This window comes from Monodon monoceros, unplaced genomic scaffold, assembly GCF_005190385.1.
Source record: "Monodon monoceros isolate NGI ecotype Baffin Bay Population unplaced genomic scaffold, NGI_Narwhal_1 Super_Scaffold_3, whole genome shotgun sequence".
Taxonomy (NCBI): Eukaryota; Metazoa; Chordata; class Mammalia; order Artiodactyla; family Monodontidae; genus Monodon; species Monodon monoceros.
Genome location: NW_021703780.1, coordinates 9,395,653 through 9,417,646, shown reverse-complemented (window position 1 = coordinate 9,417,646; position 21,994 = coordinate 9,395,653). Strand labels below are relative to the sequence as shown.

General features: G+C 37.6%; 1 protein-coding gene across 1 annotated transcript in view; it reads right to left on the bottom strand.

Annotated features, from left to right (window-relative positions):
* Positions 1 to 2,642: 2,642 nt before the first annotated feature.
* The window catches only part of TMEM170B (transmembrane protein 170B), a 35,919-nt gene continuing 16,567 nt past the window's right edge, over positions 2,643 to 21,994 (bottom strand). The window contains exons 2-3 of the mRNA XM_029244232.1: positions 13,538 to 13,708; positions 2,643 to 2,869 (exon numbers count right to left, since the gene is read on the bottom strand). Coding sequence (XP_029100065.1) covers positions 2,739 to 2,869; positions 13,538 to 13,708 — 302 coding nt within the window. The 3' untranslated portion in view covers positions 2,643 to 2,738. The remainder of the gene's footprint in view (positions 2,870 to 13,537; positions 13,709 to 21,994) is intronic.

Sequence of the window (21,994 nt, the reverse complement as noted above, 5' to 3'; positions counted from 1 at the left end):
ACATCAATAAGGGCTTTTGTCACATCACAAACAAGGATCTCTAGCACTATTCAACCAAGAAAACTTTCCCCAAATTAAAAAATCTCAAAGTTCCTTAAACCTATTTAAAAGATCATTCAACTGAGCAAATGTATCAAATTCTCCACGATACTGTCCAAGTGTTCATTGAACAGAAGCTTTCCAATTAGACTGTATTCATATATAGCAGCTTTATATATATATGTGTATATAATGATATATGTGTATGTAGATATATATCATTAAATGTTACTTGTCTCTATAAGAAAACCAATAACATTTTAAAAATCTCATCACAGAAACAGCTATTAAGACATTTCACCAATTCACGCTATCAACTGCATTTCAAAACATCGAAATAGTAACAGTTGCACAAAATCCCAATGGAAGCAACTAAAAACAACAAAGAAACCAAAAATTCCCCCAAAAGTTAAAAGCACGCACACACGCACACACACACACACACACACTCCTCATAACGTAAAGCAACTTGATAACGAGATAACTGCAGGACACTCTACAAACTGATCCACCTTCTCATACTTCATTCTAGAGCAGAAACAGGAGTTTCATTCTCTTTGGTCCATGCAGCCATACACTTAAAGTGTCCAAGTTATTTTCTGGCTAATTTCAGATTCTGAACCATGTGTTCCATGTTACCTTACCATGGTAACTTTCTGAAACATAAAATAACCATGTGTTAAAATAAATATTCATTTCTGTAGATCTCAAACCAATTCAACATGTTACTGGTAATTCCTCCCAAAGAATATGAACACTTTAAATTATTGACCAAAGGATTTAAAGAATAACCAAAGTAAAGGAAGAACACAATTCAAGTCTAACAGAAAAGGAAAAATCAAATTGACTTGGAAGATTTAGGCCTAAATTTAATTTAGGAAAATGTCAGGAATATAAAGAACACATGAAAACAATTTCAGGCTTGAACATAATAAAAAGAATCAATTTTAAGATTTACTTTAAAGATCTCTAAGAATGCATACTTGCTTCTTGGGTTTTTAAAAACAGATTTCCAAGCCACAGTGTTATTAAACTCCCGCACCGCCCCAAACTGGCTTCCATACTGGTAAAATACCCCCAGTTCCTCATCGGCGAGTTGTTGATACTACTCAGCTTTTGGGTGGAGAAACGGTGCTGTGGGTAACAAAGGTCTTATATTTGAATGGAACCTAACAGAAACGTACGTTTTTCCAAATTAGGTTATAAAACAGTGAGGCTAGAGTATCAGATTATTGTTTGGATTGTCCTTAACTTATATTTTCTGCAGTTGGCTCTTCCTTTGAGTTACCATATATATAATTGTACCTGGTATTAAAAAAATCTCAGTAGGAGACAAATTCCACCAGGTTCTGTGTTGCCCTTACTTGTTGTACTCTTAAATACAATTACATATTGCCAAAACCTCTTAAAACCTCTAAGGATTTTTTCATTCTAATAAATGTCATCACAGATTCTAGTAAACTTAAATAACAGCATAAAACAAGAGCTGAACAACTGAAATGAATAACTCAATATGCATTCAATATTGTATTGATATGCTGAGATTTGTTGCCAAATTTTATAATTATTTACTATATTCCCCAATTTTTACTCAGAGAAATTATGATGCTACCACATACCCGAAGTAAGATAGCTTATTACTCTTCCTATATGTTCCTTACCTGCAAATGAGGCTTCTTGTTTTCATAGCCTAATTTAGGCCACTCTTTAAATACAGTTAATACTCCAGAATGAAAGACTGCTTATGTTTTGTCAAAAATCAAGGTATATGCAACAAGTAATATAATCCCACTGAGATACTAGTTGTAAAGGATGTTTTCTCCATGAGCTACATGGCAAAAACTTTCTTTAGAAGGGTCAAGAATGCAACGTGCATTTCAGATTTCTTACAAAACTTATAAAAAAATTTTCAAATTATACTTTTGTGACACACAAGCTACAATCAATGTGTATGACCCATAAAGTTTTTAAATTCATATCAATAGAATGTTTATGTATGAGGGAAACTATTAAAAGAGTGTTACTTAAGTGAGTGAAAAGGATGCACCCAATAGATCTACTTTGAGTCCTTAAAAGAGTTCAGCAGTTTTCCATTAAGTATTATTTTTCACGTAAGTAACAATAATGCCTAATTTATATGAAAGCCCTAAATCCCAGAAACGTTCAACATTAAAAATCAAATAATTTGTCTCATATTAAATGATTCGGTATTCAGCACTCATACGGGATTTAGCATTACAAAACAAAAATCTCACTACACCACCTGAATTCATGTCAGATATGTTCACAGCACTCATCTACATCTACACTTGCAAATTTCACATGATCAATGTTAAAAAAAAGAAAAGAGTTTGGCACATATGTCAGTTCTTCAACACGTCCCTGTAACTTAACACAACACTGTTAAGAACGATGATTCAACGCCAGTGTTAACCTGATTGGCAGCTAAACAAGGTGCTTTTTCTTGTAGCTTCACGTAGTGTCATGCGCCTTGCCTGGGACGGAGGCACGTAAGGTGCGGTGCGGTAGTGCAATCACTTGAACACCAGAGGGCAATCTTCCCACACAGCTCAAGGCCTTATGGTTTGACCTGCTCCTTCCACATTCTTGTACCATTTCCTTCCCTTGTTAACAATGCCATTTTCAGAGAATCTGTACATCTGCTTCCTTATGTGAAGTAAGACATGCCCACAGAAACCTCAGAGTGTGGCGAGAATCCTTGAAAAGGAGATGATTAATGTCAGTACGGTCTGTCCAACGCCCCACACCAGTGCTTCCAAGGGGGCCATGTTCTTCCCTGCCACTCTGTAAATGCCGGCGACTGCTGCACCTAGACGAGAAAGAGGGAGAGACAAATAACACCTTCATTCATTCTGAGACACACTACATGGCTGTAACTTAAAATCTCTTTTCATCTGAGCCAAACAGTAAATCATCAATCATTCTCATTTTATAATTTTCTATGAAAGAGTTCCCATGTGATTGGTAAAAGTTACTCTACCATACCGCATTTACCCACAAAATTGAATAACAGGCTTTTCTATACAACTGCAAAATATGTATTTATGGTATATGCTGCTTACTTGACATAAAATATGTTCATAAAAAACGAGTAATTCATTATTGTAATCTCTCAGCTGGGTGTTAAATCGGCCAGACCTCATCGGCACTTTTATAAACATATGACACAATATATTGGTAGTTATAAATAATAATACAGAAAACCATACAATTTAATATAATTTCTAAATTATTCAAGAAAAAAGTTAATATTAAAGGAATTTTAATTTATTTCAGTAAAATGAATTAATTCTTAAATGTCCCATAAAATATCAGAATTGTGACTAATGTGCTTCACAATCTACCATATAAAATGGTTTCAGTGTCTTAATAAAGCATATACGACTGTAAAGTTATTTGGAGACGAGTATCTTGACATCTAATAAAAGTGGTGGAGTATGAACCTGACATCCATCTGTTCTAGGAGAAATTTTTAGATAACGTGCATTTCTGAGAATGAGAGAATCTCAGGAGCTTCAGAGCCCCGAGGCTCGGTTCAACACTTCTTCTTATTGCTATAGTATGTATAATGATGTGGTATCTATGAGGCTGATTTTAAAAGTACATTCAGAAATCATAAAAGGAGGAAACATTTAAACTATGGTTATGCCATCTCACAGGTTGAGATGGCCTTACAACTCTTCTCTAGAAAAAACTGTCTATGTATCCTAGAATGATCAAACAAAAAGAACAGAAATAAATTATTTGAAGACACTGAATTATAATTATTTGAGATAGAAATTCTACTCATAAAAATGAGCTAAGAATTAACTCCAGAGTTCACTTAAATTCAAAATATTATATTCCTCCATAGAAGATATAAATAGGAAAAGCAAATTATTAATTTAAGCCAAGGGCTTTCATATACATATTTTAAAGAAGGAATTAAAATATATAGTATATTTACAGCATACTGTGTATCTTGACAGGAACTTTATCACCTTAAATATGATACCACTCCTGAGTATTATTACTTAATTTAAAGATGAAAAAAACAGAGGTTCAGAGAGTTTCAATTACTAGCCCAAGGAAATATAGTAAGTACAGAGCTGGAATTTCAATCCAGGTTATTAGTCTGGCTATAAATTTCCAAATCATTCTATCATTTCACATTTACACCCAGTGAAAAAGAGAATAAGGAATTCATAAAATAATAAAGTAACTGATAATCATCTCAATACTAAATAAAACTCCTAGTAGCACCAACATTTACTTAATCAAGTAATAAACTTCACTAGTATAATTAATCATATCCTCAAATTTTAGAATTGGATAACATTCTGAAAATATTTTAAAGATCTTAGCCTTCTTTGTTATCAGAAATTATGTTAAAATAAACCTGAGAAATACTGTCTTTACTTTGGGCTCACCCTAGATTTCCATGACTATCTTCAATTTTAAAAACTACAATTTGGCCTCCATTTCTCCAGCACTAAATTTTCAAAAATGATCCAAAAGGTGAAAAACATAGCAATTACTAGCTCAGGCTGCCTGGGAAGTGCCAATTTGTTAATTCAAACATCTCACGCTTATATAAAGTTAAGAGCATGGATTTTGGAGCTAGACTTGTGGGTTAAAATCCAAGCTCCACTAATTAGTAGCTGTGTTACACTGAGCAATCACTTAACCTCCCTGTGCTTTATTTCTTCAACTGTAAAATGGGTGGGTTTGAAGATAATACTTGGAAAGTGCTTAAAATAGTGTCTGGTCCCAGTATGTACTCCAAATTTTGGTTAGTAGTTGTTGCAGTAGTAAATGATAAAGGAATTTCCAATCAGTGATTCATCATTCAATAAATGGTGTGGAACAACTGATAGCCACTTGGAAGAAATAAATTTAGGTCCCTACTTCACACCACTCCCCAGAGTAAATTCAGATGGGTTAAAAAACTAGATGTTAAAAGCAAATAAATAAAATGAATTTCACTTTGGAAGGCTTGCTGTTTGAGGAATAACTTACAAACCCACCAATAACCCACTTTTCTTTATACTCTTTCAAGAAACAGAGGATAAGATCTTCAACCCTATAATGTAAGGGGAGAAAAACCACTGTAAAACTCCAGAGTTTCCAAAATCAAGAGAGATATTTATAGTGTTATACAGAAAATAAAACGAACTACTGTTTTCCGCCCAGCAGATAATCAGGAACCAATTTGTAAGTTACAACTTCCCTTCAGAAACAGATTTACACTAGCACCCATTGCACTATATCATTTCACAACCCAGAAGCACTAGTCAGAAAAGACTGTTCCAGTGGAACTCTTAATCGAAAAGATCTGAAAGAAAACAATTTTGTGTGCCTATTAAATGATTTTGGAAACACTGCTATTAAATATTGAGCAGATATGAAGGAGTATTTATAAAATACATGTAGACTGTTAAAAAAAAAAACACACAACAAATTCCCAAGTACCACCATCCAGCTGAAGAAAAGAACATTACTATTTCATTTGAGGTTCCAGTGCACTCTCCCCAGTCACATCCCATTCCCTCCCAAATTTGGTTTTTATCATTCCTTTGCTTTTCTTCAGCTTTACTGCCTGCCTATATCCTAAGATATCTGTTATTTAGTTTTTTAAATAAATGAATTTTATATAAATTGATACTGTAAGTATTTTGGAATTTTTGGCTCAAGGTTATATTCAGAAAATTATCCATCTTGTTGTATACATCAGTAATTCATACATTTCCAATGTTGTACAGAATTCCAAGTATGAATATACCACAACTTATTTATCCATTCTTCTGGGGATGACATTGTTTCTAGTCCTTAACAATGACAAACCCTACTTCTGTGAACATCCTTGTAACATGACCTCTGGCACACATACACAATCACGAGTTTCTCTACAACGTGGGTAAAAGCAGAATGGCTCAGTCCTATGTTATGGGCATTTTCAACTTTACTAGGTAATGCCAACTTGTTTTCCAAAGTAATTGTACCAATTTATATCCCAGTTACTCCATATCCTCAGAAGCAGTTGATATCTTTAAAAAAATTTTTTGTCAATCTGGCAGGTAAGAGATGTTATCTCTGCAATTAATTTGGGTTTCCCTGATTTTTAATGTCATTGAGCTTTTCCTCACATATTCTTCACATTTGGCCATTAGGGTTTCTACTTCTATGAAATGTTTGTCAAATCTTTTGTCCATTTTTCTAGTGGATTGTCATTTTCTTATTTGATTCATAGGATTTTTTAAAATATAGTTTGGATATTAATCTTTTTACATTTATATAAGCTAACAAATATCTTCCCCCAATTTGTACTTTAGTTTTCACTCCTGTTAAGATGTATTTTGCTGAACAACAGCCAGTTGAAGGAGTACAAATATTGTGATTGTTATTTTCTTGGTGAAGTGTATGCAAGAATGAAGAAGGCAGAAGTGTACAGGGTGCCTGAAATAAATGAAACATGTTTGGAACTGCCACTGTGAACAACAGCAGAAGGTATCAATTAGAAATATGTAAAGATCCCCAAAGTATTAAGGAGCTAGAGAAGACTGGCATAGCAAAGATGAAGTGGAGAAAGCAATTCTGCTGAGCTGAGCTGAAGGTAAATAACAGATGTAAACCTGCAAGGACAAGGGTGACTAGGAGAAGAGTCACCAGTGACAGAGATGTCCATATACAGCAACATAAAGTGTCTGCAGAGAGGTGGACCACTGAAAAGTGATTTGATCTGCCCTCCACATTCCTGAGAGAACGCAAATATAAAGGTTAAGGCAGATTTGGTTCTAATGGTGTTGATTCTCAGTTTGTGTAATCAGATCAGGGGTCAGCAAACTATGATCCACAGGTCCAGTCTGACTCACCACCTGTTTTTGTACAGCATGTGAGCTAAGAATGGTTTTTACATTTTTAAATGGTTTAAAAAAAATCAAAAGAATAATAATATTTCATGATACATAAAAATTATATGAAATTCAAACTTTAGTGTCCATAAATAATGTTTTATTGGCATACAGCCGTAGTCATTTCTGATACTGAACTATCTTTGCACTCCTAGGATAACATTCTTAAAGTAAATGAACCTATACTTTTCCATCCTTCTGTAGTCTTCAACTTGTTTAGCAACAGGATTACTTTGATCCAGCAAATATGCTGTGTACAGTTTTTAATCTTTCCATTTCCTGCAATAATTTGGAAAAAATAGGAACTGTTCCCTGAAAATTTGGTAGAACTCATCTGTAAACCTCATTTGAGTCTGGACTTCTTTTGGGAGGAGGAGTCTTCAACATTTCAATTGTTTAAACATACTTATTGTATTATTCATATTTTCTCTTTCTTCTTATGCCAATTTTAGCAACTTATATTTAGGAATATATAACTTTACAAAACTGTCGTTTTTATAATCCTTTATTCTACCTTTATTATTGAGTCTGTAGTTATTTCTTCTATGTTGTTCCATATTTTACTTTTCTGCCTTAACTATTTTAGAGGTACGGCAGCAATCTATTCACCTTATTATCTTTCCAGAAAACCAGTTTTTTGCTTTGTTATTAATCTCTCATAAAGTCAACTTTAAAAACTTAAATGCATTTCTCTATAAATAAAATATATATATATATAATAAAACTAAACAATGTAATTAAAAAAGATACCATGCACAACAACCGTAACATAATAAGAGTTTAGGAATTAACTTAATCAAAATATACAACCCTCCTATTGAAAAAAACACTTTTAAACTCTAACAAAAGACGTAGAAAATGATCTGAACAAATGGAGATATATTACATGTTCCTGGGTGGTATTTAATTTAATATGTCAATTCTTCCCAAATTAACCTCTACAATCAATTAAATCCCCATAAAAATCACAGTTATACTTTTTGAGGAACTCAGTAGACATATTCTAAAATTTATATGAAAGAATAAAGGTCCGTGAATAGTTATGTTAACTTTGAGAAAGAAAAGAAATGAGAGGGACCAGCCCTACCAGATATTAAGAAATACTACAAAATAATAGAGACAAAAAAATGAGGCCTTGCTGCAAGAACAGATAAAAAGACTAACAAACCAGAACAGAATTTGAAGGCAGGTCCATGTACCTTGAGAACACAGTACACAAAAAAGGATGAATCAATGGATAGATTTTTTTAGTGATGTGGTAAAAATTGACTTACTACATGGGAGGAAAAAAAAAATACACAAGGAATCCTATCTAATTCCAAACACAAAGATAGACTCTAGACCAGAAGGCAAATTATGACCTGAATGTCAGACATCTGTTTTTGTAAATAAAGTTTTATTGGAAAGAGCCACGCCTATTCATTTACCAATGTCTATGGCTGCTTTTATGCCCTAATGGCAGAGCAGAATAGTAGTGACACAGACCCTCTGGCCTGCAACGTTTAAAATAGTTACTGTCTGGCCTTTTAAGAAAATGTTTGCTCAGTCCTGCTCTAGATAAATTAAAGACTTTAATAAGGTAAAACTATAAAATTAACAAAAGAAAATATATCAGAGTATCTTTTGACCTTGGTGTGGAGGAGAACTTCTTAAATAAAATTCTAAATTATAAACCATAGGCAAAATGACTCTTTAAGCTGATTATATAGAATAAAGATTTCTGCTCAAGTAACAACATCATGGATGAAGGTACTGATAAAAGACAGACATGTTATTTGCAAAGTTCAAAACCAATAAGACACCAATACATCTAAGAAACATCTATCATTTAATAAAAAACAAGAACCCCAAAAGAAAAGCACAGAATTTAAAGAAGCAATTTGTAGTAGAAGAAATCTAAATATATGATAAGAATAGAAAGAGATGTTCAAATTCATTAGTCATCAGAGAAATGCAAATTAAACCAACAAAGAGGTGTCACTTTAACCCTCAGACTCGCTAAAATTAGACAGCAATACAATGCCAAGCAATGGCATTATAGAGAAACCCATTTCCTCCCAATTCTGGTATTAACTATCAGTACTAACTAAAATGAAAAATCACTCTACTCTGGAAATAAAAATCTAAGAGGGGGCTTCCCTGGTGGCGCAGTGGTTGAGAGTCCACCTGCCGATGCGGGGGGCGCGGGTTCGTGCCCCGGTCTGGGAGGATCCCACGTGCTGCGGAGCGGCTGGGCCCGTGGGCCATGGCCGCTGGGCCTGCGCGTCCGGAGCCTGTGCTCCGCAACAGGAGAGGCCGCAGCGTTGAGAGGCCCGCGTACCGCAAAAAAAAAAAAACAAAAAGAAACCTAAGAAGTAGTAAAATATAATAGGTATGTGTCTATATTCAGTCAGCCACCATTTGCTTAATACAGATATTTCGCCATCATTTGCTGAACTGAATATACAGCTGTGATTGTGCTAGCACTCACAAAATACATTAAGAAAATAAATGCAGTTAAATATGCACATTGGCTAAATAATTCAAGTGTTTGCAGGTCCAAAAATTAGCCAGAAGAAATGTATATCTTTTATTGTTAACCTGGATACAAATTTTTACTTGAAATTGTGTCAGACATATTTGTAAGGATTTTTAAATATAACACTGCGGTTTCCAAAATCATTAGCTTATTTTATTCCTGACTGAATTGAAAGCAGGTAATATATAGATACACATCATTAGGGAAGTAGAATCATGTTCTCTTTAAAATTTCACAATAATTTACAGCAATAAACACATATACAACACACATACTACTTTTGACTTCGGAACAAGCTGTTCCTTCTTCCTGCCTCCTCTGTTTACGGTTCCACAATTGTAGCAGTGGCCCACATCAAGAATGTCAGCAGTCCCTTTCATGTCTCTTTGTATGCCACCACAGTGAATAACAACTAATTTGGATTTTTCCCTTTGCCACAGTCCTGACACCAACTCCTTTTCCAACCCATCGCCACTAGTCTAGTTCAGATCTAGCCTCAATTCAGATCACAGTTAATGCCTCAGCTCCTCTTCTTTCCCCTTTTTCCTCCCTCCTTCCCTCCCCCCACTTTCTTCCTTCCTTTCCTCTGTGCTTCCTCCCTCACTACATCCATCTATCCAACCAGTATTTTCTGAGTATCTGTTCTATTCCAGGTACTGTTTTATTGTTGGAGATTCAGCAGTGAAGACGACAGACAAGGTCCCTGCCCTTTCAGAGTTTCTTCTTGGTTCTTTCTTCACATATATTCTACATTCAGCCATAAAATAGATTTTCCTATTGAATTGCTTTGCCCCTTTCCAACCCCATTCTAAAATATCTAGTTGTTTTCCATGACCCACAGAATAAAGTCCAGACTCTGGCTGGCCGTCCAAGACCCTTGAGGATCTGGCTCTTTCCAGTTGAATTTCCTGCTACTCCACTCTGCACATTCGGTGCTTCAGCGAAATCTGATTTTTTCTTTTAAACTCTACCTATGGCAAAATGAATGAAGTACCACATGAAAAATTTACAGGCTGAATGCAGCACAAAGAAAGCCTAACACAAGATAACACACAAAAACCAAATAGTAAATGAAGACAGGATGAGAAAATAGACTACTCCCTATTTCCCACAACTATTTTATGACTGTCTTATTTGTGCCACAGGACAAACCCAGAGACATGGGAACAGGGCTCTCCCCTCAAGGCAAGGCATGCTGAAAACTCTGGGAAAAGTTGACTGTGGGACACAGAAGGAGGGAGGCCTTGGAGCCATGGAAGAAAAGGACTTCCTCTCATCTCTGGGGCTAAGAATGAACTTAGAAAGGAAGAAGCCCTCGGTGGCGAGTCTTGAAGCAGATCCAGCAGCGACAGCCAGCTACCCTAGCCTTCCAGAAGCCGGCCAGAGTGAACGGCAACAGAAGCTCTGCTGTTCACCTGCAGTGACGAGACCACACAGCAAAGAGAAGCACCAGTGTCCGGCAGAACCACACGAAGGAAGCAGCTGAGGGCCCTCCAGGCTCAACAGGATGCATCTAAGTTCTAGCTCATCTAGCACAGCAGAACCCCAGGCTGGAGTTGGGGCCTAAGTACAGCGCTAAGAGGAGAAGGTCAGAGGAAGTGAACCTGAGGGCTGTAGGACACGCACATAAGGCAGCACAGTAGAAAACTTGCAGACAGCTGGAGGACACCGTAAAGTGGCTAATTTCTAGTAGGCCAGGGGAGACTTATGTCATAATAATTTGTGTTTAAGAAGGAAGTGCACTATTATGGTCAGTTAATCTGCATACGACAGAGGAGGCAAGAATATAAAATGGAGAAATTCAAAAAGTGCTGCTGGGAAAACTGGACTGCTACATGTAAAAGAATGAAATTAGAACCTTCTCTAGCACCATATACAAAAATAAACTCAAAATGGATTAAAGACCTAAATGTAAGACTGGATACTATAAACTCCTACAGGAAAACATAGGCAGAACACTCTTTGACATAAATCGCAGCAAGAGTTTTTTGGATCTATCTCCTAAAGTAATGGAAGCAAAAGCAAAAACAAACAAATGGGAACTAATTAAACTTAAAAGCTTTTGCAGAGCAAAGGAAACCATAAACAAAATGAACCAACAACCTATGGAATGGGAGAAAGTATCTTCAAACGATGCGACTGACAAGGATTGATTTCCAAAATAAACAAACAGCTCATACAGCTCAACATCAAACAAACAACCCAATCAGAAAATGGGCAGAAGACCTAAATAGGTATTTTTTCAAAGAAGACATACAGATGGCCAATTAGGCATATGAAAAGATGCTCAACATTGCTAATTATTAGAGAAATGCAAATCAAAAATATAATGAGGTATCACCTCACACCAGTCAGAACGGCCATCATCAAAAAGTCTACAAATAATAAATGCTGGAGAGGGTGTGGAGGAAAGGAAGCTCCCCTACACTGTTGGTGGGAATGTACATTGGTACAGCCATTATGGAGAACAGTATGGAGGTTATTTAAAACACTAAAAATAGAGTTACCATATGACTCAGCAATTCCATTCCTGAGCATATATCCGGAGGAAACTCTATTTTAAAATGATACATGTACCCCAATGTTCATTATAGCACTATTTACAAGAGACAATACATGGAAGCAACCTAAGTGTCCATGGACAGATGAATGGATAAAGATGTGGTATATATACACAATGGAATATTACTCAGAATAAAAAAGAATGAAATAATGCCATTTGCAGCAACATGGATGAACCTAGCGATGATCATACTAAGTGAAGTAAGTCAGACAGAAAAAGACAAATATCATATGATATCACTTATATGTGGAATCTAAAAAAAATGATACAAATAGACTTATTTACAAAACAGAAACGCACTCACAGATGTAGAAAGTAAAGTTATGCTTACCAAAGGGGAAAGGGGGGGAAGGGATAAATTTGGAATTTGGTATTAACAGATACACACTACTATATATAAAATAGTTAAACAACAAAGACCTACTGTATGGTACAGGGAGCTATATTCAATATCTTGTAATAACCTATAATGGAAAAGAATTTGAAAAAGAATACATATATATGTATAACTGAATCACTTTGCTGTATACCTGAAACATTGTAAATCAACTATACATCAATAAAAAAATTAAAAACTTTAAAACCCAAGAATTTAAAAGGAAAAAAACATGTAATTGCTACTTCTAAACTTCCAACTGTTCTTAAAATATAAATAAACCAATTTGTCCTGAAATTTATTAAAATGATTAAAAATTAAGACTATGTGAAATAACAATAACTAAAGCTTAAAAAATATTTTAAGTATGTCAAAATTAGAATTTATTCCAAGTTTAATTTCCTGGTTTTAAAGAAGGCAAATTATCTGTAATATATTTAGAATATCCTTTTAAAAAAATAAGGAAGTGCACTTTTATTTTGTAGTCACAGGCAGATGACATTAAGGACCTAAGAGCTATATCTTCACTTTTTTTGGGTTTTTTTGGTTTTTTTTTGCAGTACGCGGGCCTCTCATTGTTGTGGCCTCTCCCGTTGCGGAGCACAGGCTCCGGACGCGCAGGCCCAGCGGCCATGGCTCACGGGGCCAGCCGCTCCGCGGCATGTGGGATCTTCCCGGACCGGGGCACGAACCTGTGTCCCCTGCATCGGCAGGCGGACTCTCAACCACTGCGCCACCAGGGAAGCCCTATCTTCACTTTTTTTAAATGACAATTATCACTGGCATATTTGTGTGCCTACCTCTCTCCCTTACCACATAGTGAGCTCCTTTAAAGCAGAAACTACATCCACTATAAGATAAATTTTCCCACGAACTGCTTTACCTCTTGACAATTTCTACAAGCTTTTCCATTTCCCCAAAACCTTCCATAATGAGTTTTCATACAGCAGAAGTACCAAAACTATCTGTTCAGTAATTAAGCGAACTGATCTTTACCTTCTAGATGAAGTGTGGTTAGTGCTGAAAAATATTCTACATGAAAGATTACACTGTTGCATTTACAATAAGAATAAAGTTACCAAAACTGTAAGTGCATATAAAATTATGTGCTTAAAACTAAATCAACTTACTAGTAATCATTGCTCCAGTCACGGAAGCCAGAAATCCGATGCTGACTGCAATGACAGAGATTACTCTCCCCTGCCGATGCCTCTGTAGCATCACAAACATCAACACTCCTGCAGCACCATGGACAAACAGAGAGGAGAAGAGAGCCCAGAGGAAGATCCAGTACCACATCTCTGAAAGGAAAAGCAAAATGTTAATAATTCTGTTGAAAAACATCTTAGAAAATCCAGTTTAACAAATAGTGAGCACCTATGGTCTGGAAAAAGGTTAAATGAGATAACAGATTAAAAACATGCCTCGTACAGGACTTGACACACAGTAGTACTAAATAAATTTTAACAGTTATCATCATCACTAATGCTTGATGGGGAAGTCATTCCCTCCATGACTTCAGAAGGTCAAAGCCTCTAATTTCCTCTAAATGTGCCCATCATATAGCTATAATCTATTAATTTCTCTAATAAACCCTCATGTCTGCAAATCTCTTGCAATAAATTATATAAGTTAATTAACTGCTGTTAGATATATAATTTTCTATCTTCTATACTGAGTGCCCAGACATTTTTAAAAACTACCACTTAATTCAAATAATAAGTACAATAAGTACAAAAACTATCTGTTCAATAAATAAATGAACTGATCTTTACCTTCAGAATTCAGAAATAAGTCAGTGATTTTTATCTTTTATGATTTTAAGAATTTCAGGCCATTTCCCTCTTGGCTCTCACCTTTACATACTAAAGAATCAGTCAGAATTTTTTTAATGCTTTGTCTCTCAGGTCGTATGCTAGTCCTTCGCAGGAACTCCTCAAGCTCTATCACTCTTTCTTCAATGTAGTCTCAGTTACTGTTCATTGAAGACTGGTTTACAGACAATTGATGAGCATGCCTTTCATTCTCTCTCTGGCTGAATGGTGGTTGCCAAGGACTTGGGGGAGAGGGAAATGGGGGACTTCTTATTTTAAAATGGCTACAAACACAAGGGATCTTTGTGGCAGTGGAACTGCTCTGTATTTTGACTGTGGTGGTGGATACATATACAAGTGATAAAACTGTACAGAACTAAACACACACACACACACAAGCAACACTTGTGGAATCTGAAAAAGGTTGGTGGGTTCTATCAATGTCAGTATCCTGGTTTTGATATTATACAGCAGTTTTCCAAGATGTTCCCATTGGGTAAATGGGGTAAAGGGCATGTGGGTTTTCTCTATACTATTTCTTACAACTGCATGTGAATCTACAATTATCTCAAAATTAAAAGTTTAATTTTTAAGAAGAGAGGATATATAGAAAACAGGTATTTTAAAAAATCAGTTTCAGCCTGCTAAATTCTTAAGAATTGACACTTAGAATGGACTTATAATTTGAAATCATTTCAAGGAAGAGACATCTGATATATTTTTCTGTGTTAAAGTACCATGCATGCTTCTCTATGGCATAAGAGAGAGATGCTGGTGATTAAGGAAAAACAGACAAAGCTTGCCTTTTAGAGGTCTTTCTCTTCCAGCTTTCAGAGAAGTAATGCTTTCACACTGTCACTCCCAAACAAATAGCTTCAATTTATAAAAAATAAAGACAAAAATGCTTAGCTTGACCTGAAGAATATTTATATTTTAAAAGATATAATTTTCCAGAGTGACCCTAACAAAGCGAGACTATGATACAGCAATAACAGGGTGGGGAAGGATGCTCATCAAGGCGGTTCTGAGATGAGACAGGCGCTGGAACAGGCACCTACTCTTAATAAGAGCAGCCATTTGCCTTGATCCCCAGTCCTGCTTCTCACCAGGGCTACCCCCAAAAGCACTTTTATTTGTTGTCCTTATAATACAGGTAGAGTGAAAATTTTCTTGACTATATGTAACACTATGAACAGGGATTATCTGACATTATAAGTAATGTTGTTTGCCTACTGACTATATAGCTATATTCAGTATACCTAATAATTAGGAAAATTAAGTCTAATGTCTTATAAATCCCCAAGCTATCAAAGAATTATACAACTGAAACAGAATCTCAAATGGTCCTCTAATGTCCAATCCAGGATTATCCCTCAAGCAGACTGAGCACAATCTGCCCAAACTCAAATTTATTTTTATGTTTCTTTGTTTTTCTTAATCACACTATTTATCATAGAAAAAAACCGAATGCTGCTGAGAATATCTACAATTAATTTAGATTTCATGTTGTTACTACTTTTTTTTTTTTTTTTTGCGGTACGCGGGCCTCTCACTGTTGTGGCCTCTCCCGTTGGGGAGCACAGGCTCCGGACGTGCAGGCTCAGCGGCCATGGCTCATGGGCCCAGCCGCTCCACAGCATGTGGGATCTTCCCGGACTGGGGCACGAACCCGTGTCCCCCTGCATCGGCAGGCGGACTCTCAACCACTGTGCCACCAGGGAAGCCCGTTACTACTATTTTAAATTAGCTGATAGATCAATACAACCATGTCAGTGAACAGGGCCTCTGAAGACCTGGTTCTACTCCAGATAAACAAGTCTGTCTAAGGTCCGACTCACTATTGGCAAACGCAGCACACCTGGAGAACCGCAGGAGCCTAAGAGTAGAGCGAAGACAGATGCCCCAGGGCCCTAGAGAAAGAACAGTTGCTAAGAACGGGAGAGGAGTATGACAACCTTTTCTTAACTTGTGCAGGCTTGTACTGCTAACGTGAACACCCAGAGGCCCAGTTTTCTCTTTCCACCCATATCCCACCTAATCCAAGCTTCTTGCAACTGAGCAACAATAAAAGGATGAAGCCAGAGGGAGAGTTTGCTGGTGCTAAACAAAATACAAAATGAGAAATTAAAAATACACTTACAAAACAGAAACCTTGAAGCATGCCGTCCATTCAATTACCGTAATTCACTGAAAGGAGATATTCCGTCTTCATTAAAGCCCTTTCATTATTTTTCCCTATTCAAGGCTGTCCATAATCTTCATCTTAAACTGAATTGTTGCAGTGTGTTTGTTTACTTTTAGTGGGATAAGAGGCAGAGAAGTAGTGATTTGTTCCAGTCGCCAAACAATTCTAGAAATAGCCCTGATCCCAATCTGTATCTCTCTCAGCCCTGGTTGCCAAGTCACTAAAAATTATCTTCTGTGCTTTTGTTTGTTTGTTTTGTTTTTTCGCAGTACGCGGGCCTCTCACTGCTATGGCCTCTCCCGTCGCGGAGCACAGGCTCTGGACGCGCAGGCTCAGTGGCCATGGCTCACGGTCCTAGCCGCTCCGCGGCATGTGGGATCTTCCCCGACTGGGGCATGAACCCGTGTCCCCTGCATCGGCAGGCGGACTCTCAACCACTGTGCCACCAGGGAAGCCCGCCACCTGAATTTTTAAAATAAACAGGACTGAACCAAATGATAAACACACTGCAGATGGAATGAGGGTGAGGAATGGGGAGTGGGGCACTCGAAGCTAACGGTTCTCAGCCTTGGCTAGATGTTGAAGTTACTTGGGATAGCCTAAAAGAAATATCACCCTCAGAAATTCTGACTTAATTGGGCTTCAGAATTTTTTAAAGTTTTGATTCTTATGCACAGCCAAGAATGAAAAATTGCGCTAAGACAAAATGATCTAATCATGGAATTATGTACAACTGAGAATATGCAATTGCAAAACCTCCAGTTTGGCTAAAGCCGAGAAACATGGAGGGAATTGGCTGCAGATTATAGAGGTGTGCTGGAGCAGCTTTTGTGGGGAAGGGAGGGTGCTTACAGACCCTAAAGATGTGGACTTTATTCTGAAGATTGAAGGTTATGAGGAGCCAATGAAAGACTTTAAATAAGGAAGTGATACAATCACATTCACCTTTTAAAAAATTAATTATCCTGGCAAGTATGGGAAAGGGGGACTAGAAAGAGATGAGAGACTATCAGAATATTTCAAGAGTCCCGAGAGAAACTCAGGCCTGGACTTAGGCACTGGCCTCAGGACTGAAAATAATTTGAAATATTTAGGATTTGCTGATGGCCTGGATGATGGAGGTGAGGAAGATGTGATGTCTGGCCTCCCAGATTTCTGCTATGGACAGCTGAATAGATGACAATGCTGTCAGGTTTGGAAACATGGGAGAATGTGTTTCATGCATCAGCAATACTATTCAAATGTTGGTGAGAAGCAAGGAGTAAAGAAGCTAAAGGCAAGAATATGTCAAGTAGGGCTTCCCTGGTGGTGCAGTGGTTGAGAGTCTGCCTGCCGATGCAGGGGACACAGGTTCGTGCCCCGGTCCGGGAAGATCCCACATGCCGCAGAGCGGCTGGGCCCATGAGCCAGGGCAGCTGAGCCTGCGTGTCCGGAGGCTGTGCTCCGCAACGGGAGAGGCCGCAACAGTGAGAGGCCCGCGTACCGCAAAAAAAAAGAAAAAAAAAAAAAAAGAATATGTCAAGTAGAAAAATGTGAAGATTACCTATACATGTATATTATGGGCCATGTTTTAAAAAGCAGTAAATCTCAAGTTTGTTGTGTCAGCAATCTTCCTAAGTTCATGATCTGTCAAATTTTAAATCTATGATTACTAAAACAATTCTGTTATTAGATATAAATTTGAATTAAATTTAGGATATAGAAAGCTATAAAGAATGTCACTCTCATCCTAACAATGAGAAAAAGATAAACTACAAAATCATAGCTCTTCTTTAGCCCATCAGTCAGGTGACACTACAAGATAACAAAGTAACCTGAATTTCAAAGAGGGACAAGACCCGCCAAGGAGACAGCTGACATACTATGTTTCCTGTGGCAAAGCACAGGAACAGGAAGTGGGTACCATACAAGTGGGTAAAAAGAAATCTGCTAAAATTTTAACCGACAGTTAAAGTCCAAGTGTGCAATTAATCGGTCAGCTTGGAGTAAGTGACACAAGGAAAGTGCACAGTCACCTGCAAGCTCTTTTCCACAGGTCTCTACCGAGCACTCCCTAGAAAGACGGAGACTGGAGAGAGCCACCCCAGTGGCGTATGTCGGCCTATAGGAGGTGATCAGTGGCTGCTAAGGGAAACAGACAACCTGGCGTGCTTCTTGGATACCTTTTTCCTATTCAAAACAAGCCTTAGCCATTGCTGGAAGGCAGGAAATCCTGTCACCCTCAGGGGACAAGCAAAGACCCACTGCAGCTCCAGCTTGGGGAAGAGTAGAAGGAAAAATCCTTTACCCCTGGGGGAGGGGCAGAAAACCATCCAGGACCCAGGATCCTATTCTAAGCAGAGTGGGTTACTGCTGAGGGAAGGATAGAAGACTCCTGCCCAAGACCAATCACAGATACTAGGGAGAGTGTGGCTACCATGGTTCAGAAAGGCAGGACCGTGGACAGCCCCACCCAGATACCCCACTACACAGAGCTTGCCTGAGACTAAAACTGGACAGGACAAGAGAGAAATTTCCCCTGCCCCAAGTAATGAGCAACACAAGGCTGTGGCTGGGGGAAGGCAAAGGTGTGGAGAGACACTTCTTCCATGGTGCAGGCTTGCAGAGATGGCTAAAAGCTGACAATACAGCACTAACACTGATACTAACCCTGCAGCACCCAGCCCCCACCCTGTGTACAAGGCAACAACAGCACCTTCTGGGGAATTTGAAGCCTAGGGTGTGCTGAAGGTAACCATAACAAGAAAGCTCAAACTCAGCTCACTCCTGACTAAATTAAATCAACCTTCACCCTACTGGTCTAGCAGAAGAAGCCCATTTCCAGGCATAAATATTGATATTACATACCTCAGTCACTACTGTTATACATATAAAGTCCTTAATTCAATAAAAAAAATATTGAATTAAGACACCCTCAGAAACAGGAAAACCAATTCATTGTCAGGAAATAAAGTGATCAGACTTAGAGATGATCCAGATTTTAAAACAACCAGACAGGGACTTTAACTATAATTAACATGTTAAATACTCTCATGGAAAAGGTAGACAACTCACAAGAACAGATGGGGAATTTCAGCAGAGAGATGGCGAGTCCAAGAAAAAGTCAAATGAAATGGCTTAAAAGAAAAAAACAAGAAAATGCAAAAACAAAAAAACCATAATATCAGAGATGAAGACTTCCTTTAATGGGCTCACCAGCAGACTTGACATAGTTAAGCAAAGAATCAGTGAACTTATCATAGCAGCACTATTTACAAGAGCCAAGACATGGAAGCAACCTAAGGTTCCAGCCACAAATGAATGGATAAAGAAGATGTGGTACATAGATACAATGGAATATTACTCAGCCATAAAAAAGAATGAAATAATACCATTTGCAGCAACATGGATGGACCCAGAGATCATCATACGAAGCGAGATTAAGTCAGACAGAGAAAAACAAATAGCAAATGACAGCGGTCCCCAACCTTTTTTGGCACCAGGGACTGGTTTTGTGGAAGACAATTTTTCCACGGACTGGGGCGGGGGTGGATGGGTCAGGCAGTAATGCAAGCAATGGGGAGTGGCAGATGAAGCTTCACTCACTCACCTGCCACTCACCTCCTGCTGTGCGGCCTAGTTCCTAACAGGCCGCAGACTGGTACCAGTCCACGGCCTGGGGGTTGGGGACCCCTGGCATATAATATTGCTTATATGTGGAATTTAAAAAATGATACAAGTGGGCTTATTTACAAAACAGAAATAGACTCACATAGAAAACAAACTTATGGTTACCAAAGGGGAAAGGGGGGGAGGTATAAATTAGGAGTTTGGGATTAAAATATACACACTACTATACATAAAATTGATAACCAACAAGGACCTACTGTATAGCACAGGGAACTATATTCAATATCTTGTAATGACTTATAATGGAAAAGAATCTAAAAATGAATCTATTTACCTATCTATCTATCTATCTATGTATCTATCTATCTATATAACTGAATCACTTTGCTATGCACCTGAAATTAACACAACATTGTAAATCAACTACATTTCAATAAAAAATTTTAAAAAAATAATCAGTGGGCTTCCCTGGTGGCGCAGTGGTTGAGAGTCCGCCTGCTTATGCAGGGGACACGGGTTCGTGCCCGGGTCCAGGAAGATCCCACATGCCGTGGAGCAGCTAGGCCTGTGCGCCATGGCCAATGAGCCTGTGCGTCCAGAGCCAGTGCTCCGCAGCGGGAGAGGTCACAACAGCAAGAGGCCCGTGTTCCGCAAAAATAAAAAGATAATAATCAGTGAATGTAAAAGTAGACAAATAGAAATTATTCAAATTGAAATATAAGAGAAAAAGAGTGGGGGAAAAACAAAGAAGTGGTAGGAGGGAAAAGAGGAACCATCCAAGAGCTATGGAACAATTTCAAATGGTTTAACATACATGTAATTGGAGTCCCAGATGGAGAAGAAAGAGATAATGGAGAAGAAAAATATTTAATGAAACAGTGGCTGAAAATTTCTAAAACTAATAAAAGATATCAAACCACAAATCTAAGACTCCCAGAGAATCCTAAGCAAGAAAAAGACCTCCCAAAAGAACTAAAAAATAAAAAAAAAAATAAAGCACACACACATACCTAGATTCACCACAGTGAAATGACTAAAAAAACAAAGATAAAGGGGAAGTATTGAAGAAGAAATAAGGAAAAAAGAGAGAACAAAAGACATTACACACACAGAGGGACAAAGATTAAAAGTACAGCAAACTTCTCATCAGAAGCAACCAAACCAGATGACAAATTACAGTAACACTTTAAAAAACTAAAATGCAAAGTCAGAACCTATATTCAGGAGAAACATTTTTCAAAACTGGAGGTGAAATGAAGATTTTTTTCCAGGAAAAAAAAAAAAACTGGAAAAATTAACTGCCAGTAGACCTGTGCTACACGGCATATTAAAGGAAGCTCTTCAAACGGGAGTGTAAGACTAGATGGAAACTTAACGCTCCACAAAGAAGTGAGCAACAAAGAAAATTAAAATGAAGGTAAACATAAAAGATATGTTTTCTGGGCGTCCCTGGTGGCACAGCGGTTAAGAATCCGCCTGCCAGTGCAGGGGACATGGGTTCAAGCCCTGGCCCGGGAAGATCCCACATGCTGTGGAGCAACTAAGCCCATGTGCCACAACTACTGAGCCTGAGCTCTAGAGCCTGTGAGCCACAACTACTGAGCCCGTGTACCACAATTACTGAAGCCCATGCGCCTAGAGCCTGTGCTCCGCAACAAGAGAAGCCACTACAACTAGAGAAAGCCTGCGCACAGCAGCAAAGACCTAACGCAGCCAAAAATAAATAAATAAATATTTTAAATATGTTTTCTTATTTTTAATCATTCTAATATTTTAACCAGATTTAAAAATAAGTTGTTGCGTTTTTTCACTTGAAGCCTCATTTAACATACAAGTTAAAGCTATTGTAGATATTTTATAGCTGCCTGCTTCCACTTCTTAAAAGAGAGCAAAAACATTAGTTTTTAAATTTAATTGTGACACCTTCAAGAGCTGCTTGAATATACTGCCTCTCTCAAAGCTTACGGCAATACTGTTTA